Below are 12,559 nucleotides of genomic sequence, written 5' to 3' on the forward strand. Positions count from 1 at the left end.
TCTTAGTCTCTTTAACAGTCAAAAAAGCTTCATGGGAATAAATGTAATTAGATTTGAATTCATTACCGTACCTACCAGTCCACAGTCACTGAGCAATGGCTAATATTTCACATTTTTACAGCCTTTCCCAAATTGTATGGCCCTATTCAGGTTGAACGGACTGAAATATTCAATACTAAGTAAATGAGATACTGCTCAATGGTGGCCTATGAACTCGGAGCGAGAGTCAGACACATCGTCTTGGATTGTAAAAAATATTTAACTAGGTTGTCCTGGGGGTCTCACCTCGTTTATGGCAACATAGTAGCGAGGCTTCTGGAACTGGGGCGTGTTGTCATTGCGATCCCTCACAACGATGCGCACCTCGTGTCGAATGATGCTCCCGACCAGCTCGTTGGTGCACTGGACCTGGACCACGATGGAATGGATGTAGGAGGGGGGCTAAGATGGGGGGGGAGCATAGTTTCAGAAGGAACCAAGGACAGCAGGGGACAGAGAGTCATTTGTCTCCTTTCAACTGGTTCACACTGAACAAAATGACTGGGATTGATGTGTAGAACATGTAAAGAAAGTTATGCTTCAGATCAGACGTATGCTTTGCTTTTCTATTTGCATAAACTACGCTAACACCGGTACATAACATATACCATTTAGCCAACGTTTCTATCCGGTGCACTGTTCAAAGTGTACAGTTCAGTGCATGTGCAGGACTTTTCTTTCAAGAATGGATAGGTTTGTTGCTTGCACACTGTACATGTTTAATAGGAGAATGCAAAGAAACAGAATGCAAAGAAACACAACGTGGCTACAGTATGCTGTGGAGCTTATTTTACCTCAGGATGTATTTGAAGGGAATGTAAATGTGTCGCTAACTTGCGGTGAACTGTTTTTTTCTGCTTTAGAGTAACCCAAACCCCACAGCAAAAACATTGGAATACTCGTAGCGTGTTTGAATGCTTACATCTCGGTCGAGGGCCCTGCCGGTGCTGTTCAGGTAGAGCCTCTGTCTGACGGGGTCCAGTATTACCCAGTGGTTGTAGTTGTCTCGGAGGGAGAGAGAGATGGTTCTACCTGGGTCTTCCGCTCGGCCTTGGATTTGCATATTCTCAACCAAAAGCGTTCCTTATGAGACAAAAGAAAAAAAGTGGTTCATTTGAAATGCAGCCAGGAGTTGATTGACAGAGCTGTGATAAATATACCTGCTGGGAGAAGGTTTTCCCTAGGCAACATTCCCTTGTGTTGTTAATCTCACTCTTCTCGAGTGCTCTTTTACGAGCTATTGTTACGATCTTTCAGAAAAACAGGAGTAGAGAGCAGTGTGCCCAGGAAAACAACGCTTCACACTCATGGAACTTATTTTCTGACAATGAAAACATTCTTATAGAAAAACCTCAGACAACTGCCTGACTGAAATGTTTTCAAATCAAAGGAGACCATTTGAATGCTACAAAACGTCGGAAAATATGTCTTAAACTATCGGTCTATAAAAACCAGGGAGGCGGCCAAGCTAAAATTACATTTGGGCTCTTGACGACCTTGTCTGAAACATGCTATGCCTGCTTTCCCACACACACTTTGCTGCTGCAGTCCAGATAAGGACTAAGTGCCTGCCTGGTACCAAGCTTTGATGAAGCCCAAGGCTGAAGGTACTGCAGTCCATGTACATTCATTCTAATTCAGATAAGCACTGGCCAGTTCAGCCTCTGCTAATTACACAGTACCTGTATACATAAACATTTTTACATTTGAGCCATTTAGCAAACGCTCTTATCCAGAGTGAGTTACAGGAGAAATTAGGGTTAAGTGCCTCAAGGGCACCAGCAGATTTTTCACCTAGTCGGCTCGGTGGATTCAAAGCAGTGACCTTCCGGTTACTGGCCCAACGCTCTTAACCACAAGGCTACACACACACACACACACACACACACCTTTTCTGACATCAACTGTTGTGCAGTTGGAAAGGCAATCAAACCCATGTCTAGCCTACATCCAGTATGCAGCTAGGCTGGAAGTCAGGGGAAGGGCAGACAGGCCCACGTATCTCTTTCTCCTTTGCTAGCCACGTCATGGCTGCTCCAGCCTGCTGTGATGCGTCTCACACTAACGCCCATGGACAGTTGGAGCCCACTCACTGATACAGAACCAGTCAAAAGTTTGGACACACCTACTCATTCATGTTTTTGTAGAATGTAGAAAACTATGAAATGGAATCATGTAGAAAGCAACAAAAAAATTCAACAAATCAAAAATATATTTTATATTTGAGATACTTCAAAGTAGCCACCCTTTGCCTTGATGACAGCTTTGCACACTCTTGGCATTTTCTCAACCAGCTTCATGAATAATTATTTTCCAACAGTCTTAAAGGAGTTCCCACATATGCTGAGCACTTGTTGGCTGCTTCCAAACTCATCCCAAATCATTTCAATTGGGTTGAGGTTGGGTAATTGTGGAGGCCAGGTCATCTGATGCAGAACTCCATCACTCTCCTTCTTGGTCTTGGTGTTTCGGGTCATTGTCCTGTTGAAAAACAAATGATAGTCCCACTAAGCGCAAACCAGATGGGATGGCATATGGCTGTAGAATGCTGTGGTAGCCATGCTGTTTAAGTGTGCTTTGAATTCTAAATAAATCACTGACAGTGTCACCAGCAAAGCACCCCCACACCTCCTCCTCCATGCTTCACGGTGGGAACCACACATGCAGAGATCATCCATTCACCTACTCTGCGTCTCACAAAGACACGGCGGTTGGAACCAAAAATTGCACATTTGGACTAATCAGATCAAAGAACAGATTTCACAGGTCTAATGTCCAACGTGCTTCATGGCACAAGCAAGTCTCTTCTTTTTATTGGTGTCCTTTAGTAGTGGTTTCTTTGCGGTCACAACTTGCAGACTTGTTTACGTGCTGCTGTACGTTTTGTTGCCAACCTTACTTTGCTACCAACTTTACGGTTTTTACTTTTTAATTACAGTTTGTATTTTTAGTTTTTCCCCTCACTCAACTTTTTTTCATTCAACTTTTTCACTCCGGACGTTTTGTCTGGATATGGTTTGTCAGGACTTCCAACAGCCGAAGCTAAGTAGCAACATTAACATGATGCCTTCTGTACTCATAACATACAGGAGAACAATCGCCTTACGGCGAGGATAGCTGTGCTGCAAGCCCAGCTTCAGACGCAATCGTTAGGAAAGGGTGATTTCAGTGTAGGAAAGGATGAAACAGCGTCTGTGCCACCAGTAAGTACAGATAGTAACGTTAGTATAAATCCCCTCGCACGGTCCATGCAGCCGGACAACTTTCTCATGGCTTCTGGAGGGAAATGCTGTAGGAATGCTCAACCGGTGTCGCTCATTCAGCCAACAGAAACTTTCAACCGGTTCTCCCCATTAAGCAGCGAGTCGGAGTCAGAGGCTGAGCCTTCTCTGGTCTCTACTCCACCCATTACGGGGTCTGAGACACCGAAGCTTCCCACCCTTAGCTCTGACAAATTGAAAACCCTAGTCATTGGCGACTCCATTACCCGCAGTATTAGACTTCAAACGAATCCTCCAGCGATCATACACTATTTACCAGGCGGCAGGGCTACCGACGTTAAGGCTAATCTGAAGATGGTGCTGGCTAAAGCTAAAACTGCCGAGTGTAGAGAATATATAGATATTGTTATCCACGTCGGCACCAACGTTAGGATGAAACAGTCAGAGGACACCAAGCGCAATATAGCTTCAGCGTGTAAATTGCCTAGAAAGATGTGTCGGCATCGAGTAATTGTTGATGAGCTCTACAGCAGTCACACAATTCAATCGCTGGTTGAAACTGTTTTCTCCCCCTCCCAAAATATAGAATTTGTAGATAATTGGCCCTCTTTCTGGGACTCACCCACAAACAGGACCAAGCCTAGCCTGTTGAGGAGTGATGGACTCCATCCTAGCTGGAGGGGTGCTCTCATAGACAGGACTCTAACTCCCCTAGCTCCACAATGAAATGGGTTGCAGGCCAGGCAGCAGGTTGTTAGCCAGCCTGCCAGCTTAGTGGAGTCTGCCACTAGCACAGTCAGTTTAGTCAGCTCAGCTATCCCCATTGAGACCGTGTCTGTGCCTCGACCTGGGTTGGGCAAAACTAAACACGGCAGTGTTCGCCTTAGCAATCTCCTCCTCCATTCCTGCCATTATTGAAAGAGATCGTGATACCTCACATCTCAAAATAGGGCTACTTAACATTAGATCCCTCACTTCAAAGGCAGTTATAGTCAATGAACTAATACCTTATCATAATCTTGATGTGATTGGCCTGACTGAAACATGGTTTAAGCCTGATGAATTGACTGTGTTATGAGGCCTCACCTCCTGGTTACACTAGTAACCATATCCCCCGTGCATCCCGCAAAGGCAGAGGTGTTGCTAACATTTACGATTGCACATGTCAATTTACAAAAAACGACGTTTTCATCTTTTGAGCTTCTAGTCATGAAATCTATGCAGCCTACTCAATCACTTTTTATAGCTAACGTTTACAGGCCTCCTGGGCCATTTACAGCGTTCCTCACTGAGTTCCCTGAATTCCTATCAGACCTTGTAGTCATAGCAGATAATATTCTATTTTTTGGTGACTTTAATATTCACATGGAAAAGTCCACAGACCCACTCCAAAGGGCTTTCGGAGCCATCATCGACTCAGTGGGTTTTGTCCAACATGTCTCTGGACGTACTCACTGCCACAGTCATACTCTGGACCTATTTTTGTCCCATGGAATAAATGTTGTGGATCTTAATGTTTTTCCTCATAATCCTGGAATATCGGACCACCATTTTATTACGTTTGCAATCGCAACAAATAATCTGCTCAGACCCCAACCAAGGAGCATCAAAAGTCGTGCTATAAATTCTCAGACAACACAAAGATTCCTTGATGCCCTTCCAGACTCCCTATGCCTACCCAAGGACGTCAGATGACAAAAATCAGTTAACCACCTAACCGAGGAACTCAATTTAACCTTGAGCAATACCCTAGATGAAGTTGGACCCCTAAAAACATTTTTCATTATAAACTAGCTCCCTGTTATACAGAAAATACCCGAGCTCTGAAGCAAGCTTCCAGAAAATTGGAACGGAATTGGCGCCACACCAAACTGGAACTCTTCTGACTAGCTTGGAAAGACAGTACCGTGCAGTATCGAAGAGCCCTCACTGCTGCTCGATCATCCTATTTTTCCAACTTAATTGAGGAAAATAAGAACAATCCAAAATGTATTTTTGATACTGTCGCAAACTAAAAAGCAGCATTCCCCAAGAGAGGATGGCTTTCACTTCAGCAGTAATAATTTCATGAACTTCTTTGAGTAAAAGATCATAATCATTAGAAAGCAAATTATGGACTCCTCTTTAAATCTGCGTATTCCTCCAAAGCTCAGTTGTACTGAGACTGCACAACTCTGCCAGGACCTAGGATCAAGGGAGACACTAGTGTTTTAGTACTATATCTCTTGACACAATGACGAAAATAATCATGGCCTCTAAACCTTCAAGCTGCATACTGGACCCTATTCCAACTAAACTACTGAAAGAGCTGCTTCCTGTGTTTGGCCCTACTATGTTGAACTGCACTTGTGAAGGTGGTAAATTACCTTTTAATGGCGTCAGACCGAGGCTCTGCATCTGTCCTCGGGCTCCTAAACCTTAGTGCTGCTTTTGATACCGTCGTTCACCACATTCTTTTGGAGAGATTGGAAACCCAAATTGGTCTACACGGACAAGTTCTGGCCTGGTTTAGATCTTATCTGTCGGAAAGATATCCGTTTGTCTCTGTGAATGGTTTGTCCTCTGACAAATCAACTGTAAATGTCGGTGTTCCTCAAGGTTCCGTTTTAGGACCACTATTGTTTTCACTATATATTTTACCTCTTGGGGATGTCATTCGAAAACATAATGTTCACTTTCACTGCTATGCGGATGACACACAGCTGTACATTTTGATGAAACATGGTGAAGCCCCAAAATTGCCCTCGCTAGAAGCCTGTGTTTCAGACATAAGGAAGTGGATGGCTGCAAACGTTCTACTTTGAAACTCGGACCAAACAGAGATGCTTGTTCTATGTCCCAAGAAACAAAAGAGATCTTCTGTTGAATCTGACAATTAATCTTAATGGTTGTACAGTCGTCTCAAATAAAGCTGTGAAGGACCTCAGCGTTACTCTGGACCCTGATGGCTCTTTTGACAAACATATCAAGACTGTTTCAAGGACTATTTCTTTCCATCTACGTAACATTGCAAAAATCAGAAACTTTGTCCAAAAATGATGCAGAAAAATTAATCCATGCTTTTGTTACTTCTAGGTTAGACTACTGCAATGCTCTACCTTCCGGCTACCCGGATAAAGCACTAAATAAACTTCAGTTAGTGCTAAATACTGCTGCTAGAATCCTGACTAGAACCAAAAAATGTGATCATATTACTCCAGTGCTAGCCTCACTACACTAGCTACCTGTTAAGGCTATGGCTGATTTCAATGTTTTATTGCTAACCTACTAAGCATTACATGGGCTTGCTCCTACCTATCTTTCCGATTTGGTCCTGCCGTACATACCTACACGTACGCTACGGTCACAAGACGCAGGCCTCCTAATTGTCCCTAGAATTTCTAAGAAAACAGCTGGAGGCAGGGCTTTCTCCTATAGAGCTAAATTGTTATGGAATGGTCTGCCTACCCATGTGAGAGATGCAGACTCGGTCTCAACCTTTAAGTCTTTACTGAAGACTCATCTCTTCAGTAGGTCATATGATTGAGTGTAGTCTGGCCCAGGAGTGTGAAGGTGAACGGAAAGGCTCTGGAGCAACGAACCGCCCTTGCTGTCTCTGCCTAGCCGGTTCCCCTCGCTCCACTGGGATTCTCTGCCTCTAACCCTATTACAGGGGCTGAGTCACGGGCTTACTGGTGCTCTTCCATGACGTCCCTAGGAGGGGTGCGTCACTTGAGTGGGTTGAGTCAATGATGTGGTCTTCCTGTCTGGGTTGGCGCCACCCCTTGGGTTGTGCCGTGGGGGAGATATTCGTGGGCTATACTCAGCCTTGTCTCAGGGTAGTAAGTTGGTGGTTGAAGATATCCTTCTGGTGGTATGCTTTGGCAAAGTGGGTGGGGTTATATCCTGCCTGTTTGGCCCTGTCTGGGGGTATCATCGGATGGGGCCACAGTGTCTCCTGACCCCTCCTGTCTCAGCCTCCAGTATTTATGCTGCAGTAGTTTATGTGTCGGGGGGCTAGGGTCATTCTGTTATATCTGGAGTACTTCTCCTGTCTTATCCGGTGTCCTGTGTGAATTTAAGTATGCTCTCTCTAATTCTCTCTTTCTTTCTCTCGGAGGACCTGAGCCCTAGGACCATGCCTCAGGACTACCTGGCATGATGACTCCTTGCTCTGCCCAGTCCACCTGGCCGTGCTGCTGCTCCATTTTCAACTGTTCTGCCTGTGGCTATGGAGCCCTGACCTGTTCACCGGACGTGCTACCGGTCCCAGGACTGCTGTTTTCAACTCTCTACAGACAGCAGGAGCGGTAGAGATACTCTCAATGATTGGCTATGAAAAGCCAACTGACATTTACTCCGGAGGTGCTGACTTGTTGCACCCTCGACAACTACTGTGATTATTATTATTTGACCATGCTGGTCATTGATGAACATTTGAACATCTTGGCCATGTTCTGTCATAATCTCTATCCGGCACAGCCAGAAGAATACTGGCCACCCCTCATAGCCTGGTTCCTCTCTAGGTTTCTTCCTAGGTTTTGGCCTTCCTAGGGAGTTTTTCCGAGTCACCGTGCTTCTACACCTGCATTGCTTGCTGTTTGGGGTTTTAGGCTGGGTTTCTGTACAGCACTGATATATTAGCTGATGCAAGAAGGCCTATATAAATACAATTCGACCATGAAGGCCTGATTCACGTCTCCTCTGAACAGTTGATGTTGAGATGTGTCTGTTACTTGAACTCTGAAGCATTTCTTTGGGCTGCAATTTCTGAGGCTGTTAACTCTAATGAACTTATCCCCTGTAGCAGAGGTAACTTGGGTCTTCCATTCCTTTGGCGGTTCTCATGAGAGCCAGTTTCATCACAGCGCTTGATGGTTTTTGCGACCGCACTTGAAGAAACCTTCAAATTTCTTGACATTTTCCAGATTGACTGACCTTCATGTCTTAAAGTAATGATGGACTGTCGTTTCTCTTTGTTTATTTAAGCTGTTCTTGCCATAATATGGACTTGGTCTTTTATCAAATAGGGCTATCTTCTATCTTCTAATTCTACAAGGCACACCTGTTCATTTAAATGGATTCCAGGTGACTACCAAATGAAGCTGGTTGAGTGAATGCCAAGAGTGTGCAAAGCTGTCATCGAGGCAAAGGGTGGCTACTTTGAGGAATCTACATTTTTTTTAACAAATAATTAGTTCAACACTTTTTTGGTTACTACATGATTCCATGTGTTATTTCATAGTGTCTTCACTATTATTCTACAATGTAGAAAACAGTCCAAATAAAGAAAAACCCTTGAATGAGTAGGTGTGTTCAAACTTTGGACTGGTACTGTTCTTACAATGACACTCCAACACACACATACGCTCACAACACAAAACACACACATGCATATTGACGCCAAACACACATGTTCACACTCTTCACATACGGTGATGCTACTGCTTATTATGTAACCTGATTGCCTAGTCACTCTTACCCCTACCTACATGTACATATTACCTCAACTACCTCATACTCCTGCACATTGACTCAGTACCTGTACTCCTTGTACACTGAACAAAAATATAAAATGCAACATGTAAAGTGTTGGTCCCATGTTTCATGAGCTGAAATAAAAGATCCCAGAAATGTTCCATACACACAAAAAGTGTATTTCCCACAGATGTTGTTTACATATCTGTTAGTGAGCATTCCTACTTTGCCAAGATAATCCATCCACCAGACAGGTGTGGCATATCAAGAAGCTGATTAAACAGCACAATCATTGCACATGTGCACCTTGTGCTGGGGACAAGAAAAGGCCACTCTAAAATATGCAGTATTGTCACACTAAACAATGCCAGATGTCTCAAGTTTTGAGGGTGTGTGGAATTGGCATGCTGACTGCATGAATGTCCGTCAGAGCTGTTGCTAGAGTATTTAATGCTAATTTATCTACCATAAGCCAACCCCAACGTCGTTTTAGAGGATTTGGCAGTACGTCCAACTGGCCTCACAATCTCAGACCACGTACATGTATGGTGTCGTGTGGGCGAGCCATTTGCCGAAGTCAACATTGTGAACAGAGTGCCCCATGGTGGCAGTATGGTTAAGCATAAGCTATGCACAATGAACACGATTGCATTTTATCAATGGCAATTGGAATGCATATCTGTATTCCCAGTCATGTGAAACCCATAGATTAAGGCCTAATTCATTAATTTACTCATATTAAATGTAACTCAGTAAAATCAAATAAATGGTGTTTATATTTTTGTTCAGTATACATAGCTTTGTTATTGTTATTTATTCTGTTACTATTTTCTATTTTCATTCTCACATTCTCTTACCTTTTAACTCTGCCTTGTTGGGAAAGGCCTCGTAATTAAGCATTTCATAGTAAAGTCTACACCTGTTGTATTCTCCGCATTTGACAAATACATTTTGACTTGAGTAGTTAACCTCAGGCTGGCTCCAGCCTCTAGCAGCGCTGGCTGAGTGACCTGGAGTAGCTCTGCTTAGCTAGCAGAACTTTGCAAGAAAGACAGATGAAATGTACAGAGGAACACGACTCTCCAACCTCACGACTCTCCTTGACTGTTTGACTGTTCTTAGTGCACAGTAAAAACAGCTGGGGTTTTTTCTACATTAAGTGTCATAGAGTCAGAAGTTTTCCTATCAAGGCACAGCAGGCTACAAGGACTGATAAATAACCTGCCATTTTTACACTGAGGCGCAGTTTAATGCAAACACATATTTGAGGATTACCGTTGCTGTATGTTGACAGTATATGGGAATGTGAAAGCCACAACTTGTGCTTGAAGCAGTTTACTATCGTGTTTGAAGCATGTTTCTGACAACAGACTAGAATGCTTGGCTATGTAGAATTTGAATAAGAACGAGTGTGTGTACGGCGTACGATCAAGATTGGATTTACATTAGTGTGCGTGCTACCAAAACCCTGTCACCTTCAGTACTTCTTTCATTTACATTTTCCATGCCTCTTTTTTCTTTTCTTTTACTATAGTTGGTTCCTACCTAAATTCCTTAATACAATTTTTATGTTGCCTGATTGGAAAACCAGGGTCCCTGCAGACAGAGATCCTCAAAGATCTGCATGTTCAATCAACAGATGACTACACACACACACACACACACACACACACACACACACACACACACAGCCTTAGGTTTGCAACTGTCTCTTAAAGTTGAACTCACCGCCCCTTTGCTTTTGTTTTGGCGTGATGTGCTGTATGTTGCTGTTGAGGTAACTAGGTCCAATGTACTTCTCCACCAATACAATAGTAACTGTTTACCAGTGAAGACTCTGGGAAGTGGGAACAATGCATGTAACTAAGCCAATATCTACAGGGATAAAAACTAAAGAGAATTACAAGCTGAGCTGAAAAAGGTTAATAGGTTTTGTTTTTACATTTACTAGATGAGAGCGTAAGGAATCCGCACAGGTAAACATCGCAAATTTCTATGAGAAACTGGGGTGAGACTTGGTTCACTGGCTGCATCATTCCTCTAATGTGCTAAGGGACTCTTCTTCCTTGTGATGGCGTTCATTTAAATGTTTGATGACAGACAATATGTTTCACTTGTTCATTTGCTTGGACAGAATAAGTAGAAATATCTGCAATTTCCCAACTGTGATGCACGTGTCAGACAGACACACCAATGGGCAAAATGTCAATCTCCACTGGAATCCTCGTCAGATCAAGTCATCAATCTGAAAGATATCAAAAGCAGAAGTGTCGGGCTTTCCCGGAAGTTCAGCTATTGGTGCTGGAACATTTCCATTCGTTACACATTTGTTTTTACCATCTACACATTATTCATGTCTTCCTTATCACTCTCTAATCGTAGCTCCTTCCCTACTATGTTTGTGTACAGCAGCCAGATGGTTGTTATTCTACACTGATGGTTAAAGAACACATTAGTGGTTGATGCCGACGGTGTTGGAGTTAGAGCACAGGTACAGACTCCACTCCACTCCCTGTTCTCCGGCAGCTGTAGGCTGACATTTGACTAGCAGTGAGCGGAGTCGTGCAGGTCCCTCAGCAGCTGGCAAATGGGATGGCATCTTGGCAGCCTGACATGGTCCCGCAAGCTGGCAGAGCACCTGTGACTGGTGACGTAGATGGAGGGGGGGGGGGGGCTTGGCTTGGCTCTCTGTCTGATCATACTGGGCTCCAGCCTCCAGGACACAGGGAGAAGGTTGCTGCTGGGTCAGGCTGGCTGTTTACACATTAACACAATGTTCCCATTCACCCCATGCAGAGAAAGCATATACAGTAGGACAGGCAGCAGAGAGACTGATGTTGGTCCATTATCTCTTCTGGAATTGCCTAGACAGAGTAGAGTACCCTCATTGGCAGGGATATTTTGTTAGTAGGCATACTGCTATTGGGCATATTGTTGGGGGATGTAAATAACTGCACATCACCCGATGTCAATTTCAAGCTTTTTATATGGAATAACTGAGACCACAAAATCCTGACGGTTATTGAATAAATTCCTTACATCTGAGCTATAGAGTGCCTGTCTAAGGTATATTATTTTATTCTTATAAATACCAGAGACCATGGCATGGAATGTAAGCATTTACATTCGCCTATCATTGTCAGTGGGGTTTTAGTCACACACAGTATAGAAGGCCTTGCAGTTTGAGAGAAAAGCCGATCGGAGTGATCAACTAGTTTGTCATAACTGTCATAACTGATCAAGTACTAGACGTCTGATCTGCTCGGCTGCTCTCTCTATAGATGGGTTGGATGACAACGTCACGAAAACGATGTGCGCGCCTCCATGGGGCAGAAGGCAGCCTGTTGTCATGATTCTGGTTGGCCAGATTGCTGGCAAGAATGACAAGAAACTGCCATGTGGGGAATCGCAAGTGGCTCATCTCAGCTTGTTTTATCATGTTGTTGATACCATGTCTTGTATAGCTTACAAGTTGTCAACAATCTAAGCCAACCTCATCTGTTTTGCCCCGTTGTTGCTAAACAACCAACCCCGTCTACAGCTCCATAAAAAAAAGCCCCTACAGCATACACAGTCTTTCAATCTCACTCTCACTCGGCAAAACCTGATCCAATGACCTGCAATCTATTTTCCTTCTGTGAGGGTTATCCCACTCCCCGACGTACCAAAATCACAAACGTTGTTTTGCCTGTTGACGCACATCAGCATTTGTTGTGATACCATCAAGGCGAAGACAAACGGGCACGTGTTGTTCGTTTCTACATACACCGTGGTGATGAACAGTACTTAAAAGAAGAACACGGTGCAGCAGATTCCCAGTCTGTTGCACGTGGCAAAAGCAA

The 12,559-nt window shown here is 43.8% G+C and overlaps 1 protein-coding gene across 3 annotated transcripts in view; it reads right to left on the bottom strand.

The window, feature by feature from the left end:
• The window catches only part of pcdh15b (protocadherin-related 15b), a 209,479-nt gene that overhangs the window by 138,586 nt on the left and 58,334 nt on the right, over positions 1–12,559 (bottom strand). For all 3 annotated transcript variants that reach the window (XM_031805197.1, XM_020460822.2, XM_031805196.1), the window contains 2 exons: positions 962–1,122; positions 286–441 (listed from right to left, as the gene is read on the bottom strand). In XM_031805197.1, coding sequence (XP_031661057.1) covers positions 286–441; positions 962–1,122 — 317 coding nt within the window. The remainder of the gene's footprint in view (positions 1–285; positions 442–961; positions 1,123–12,559) is intronic.

Source organism: Oncorhynchus kisutch, linkage group LG25, assembly GCF_002021735.2.
Source record: "Oncorhynchus kisutch isolate 150728-3 linkage group LG25, Okis_V2, whole genome shotgun sequence".
NCBI lineage: Eukaryota > Metazoa > Chordata > Actinopteri > Salmoniformes > Salmonidae > Oncorhynchus > Oncorhynchus kisutch.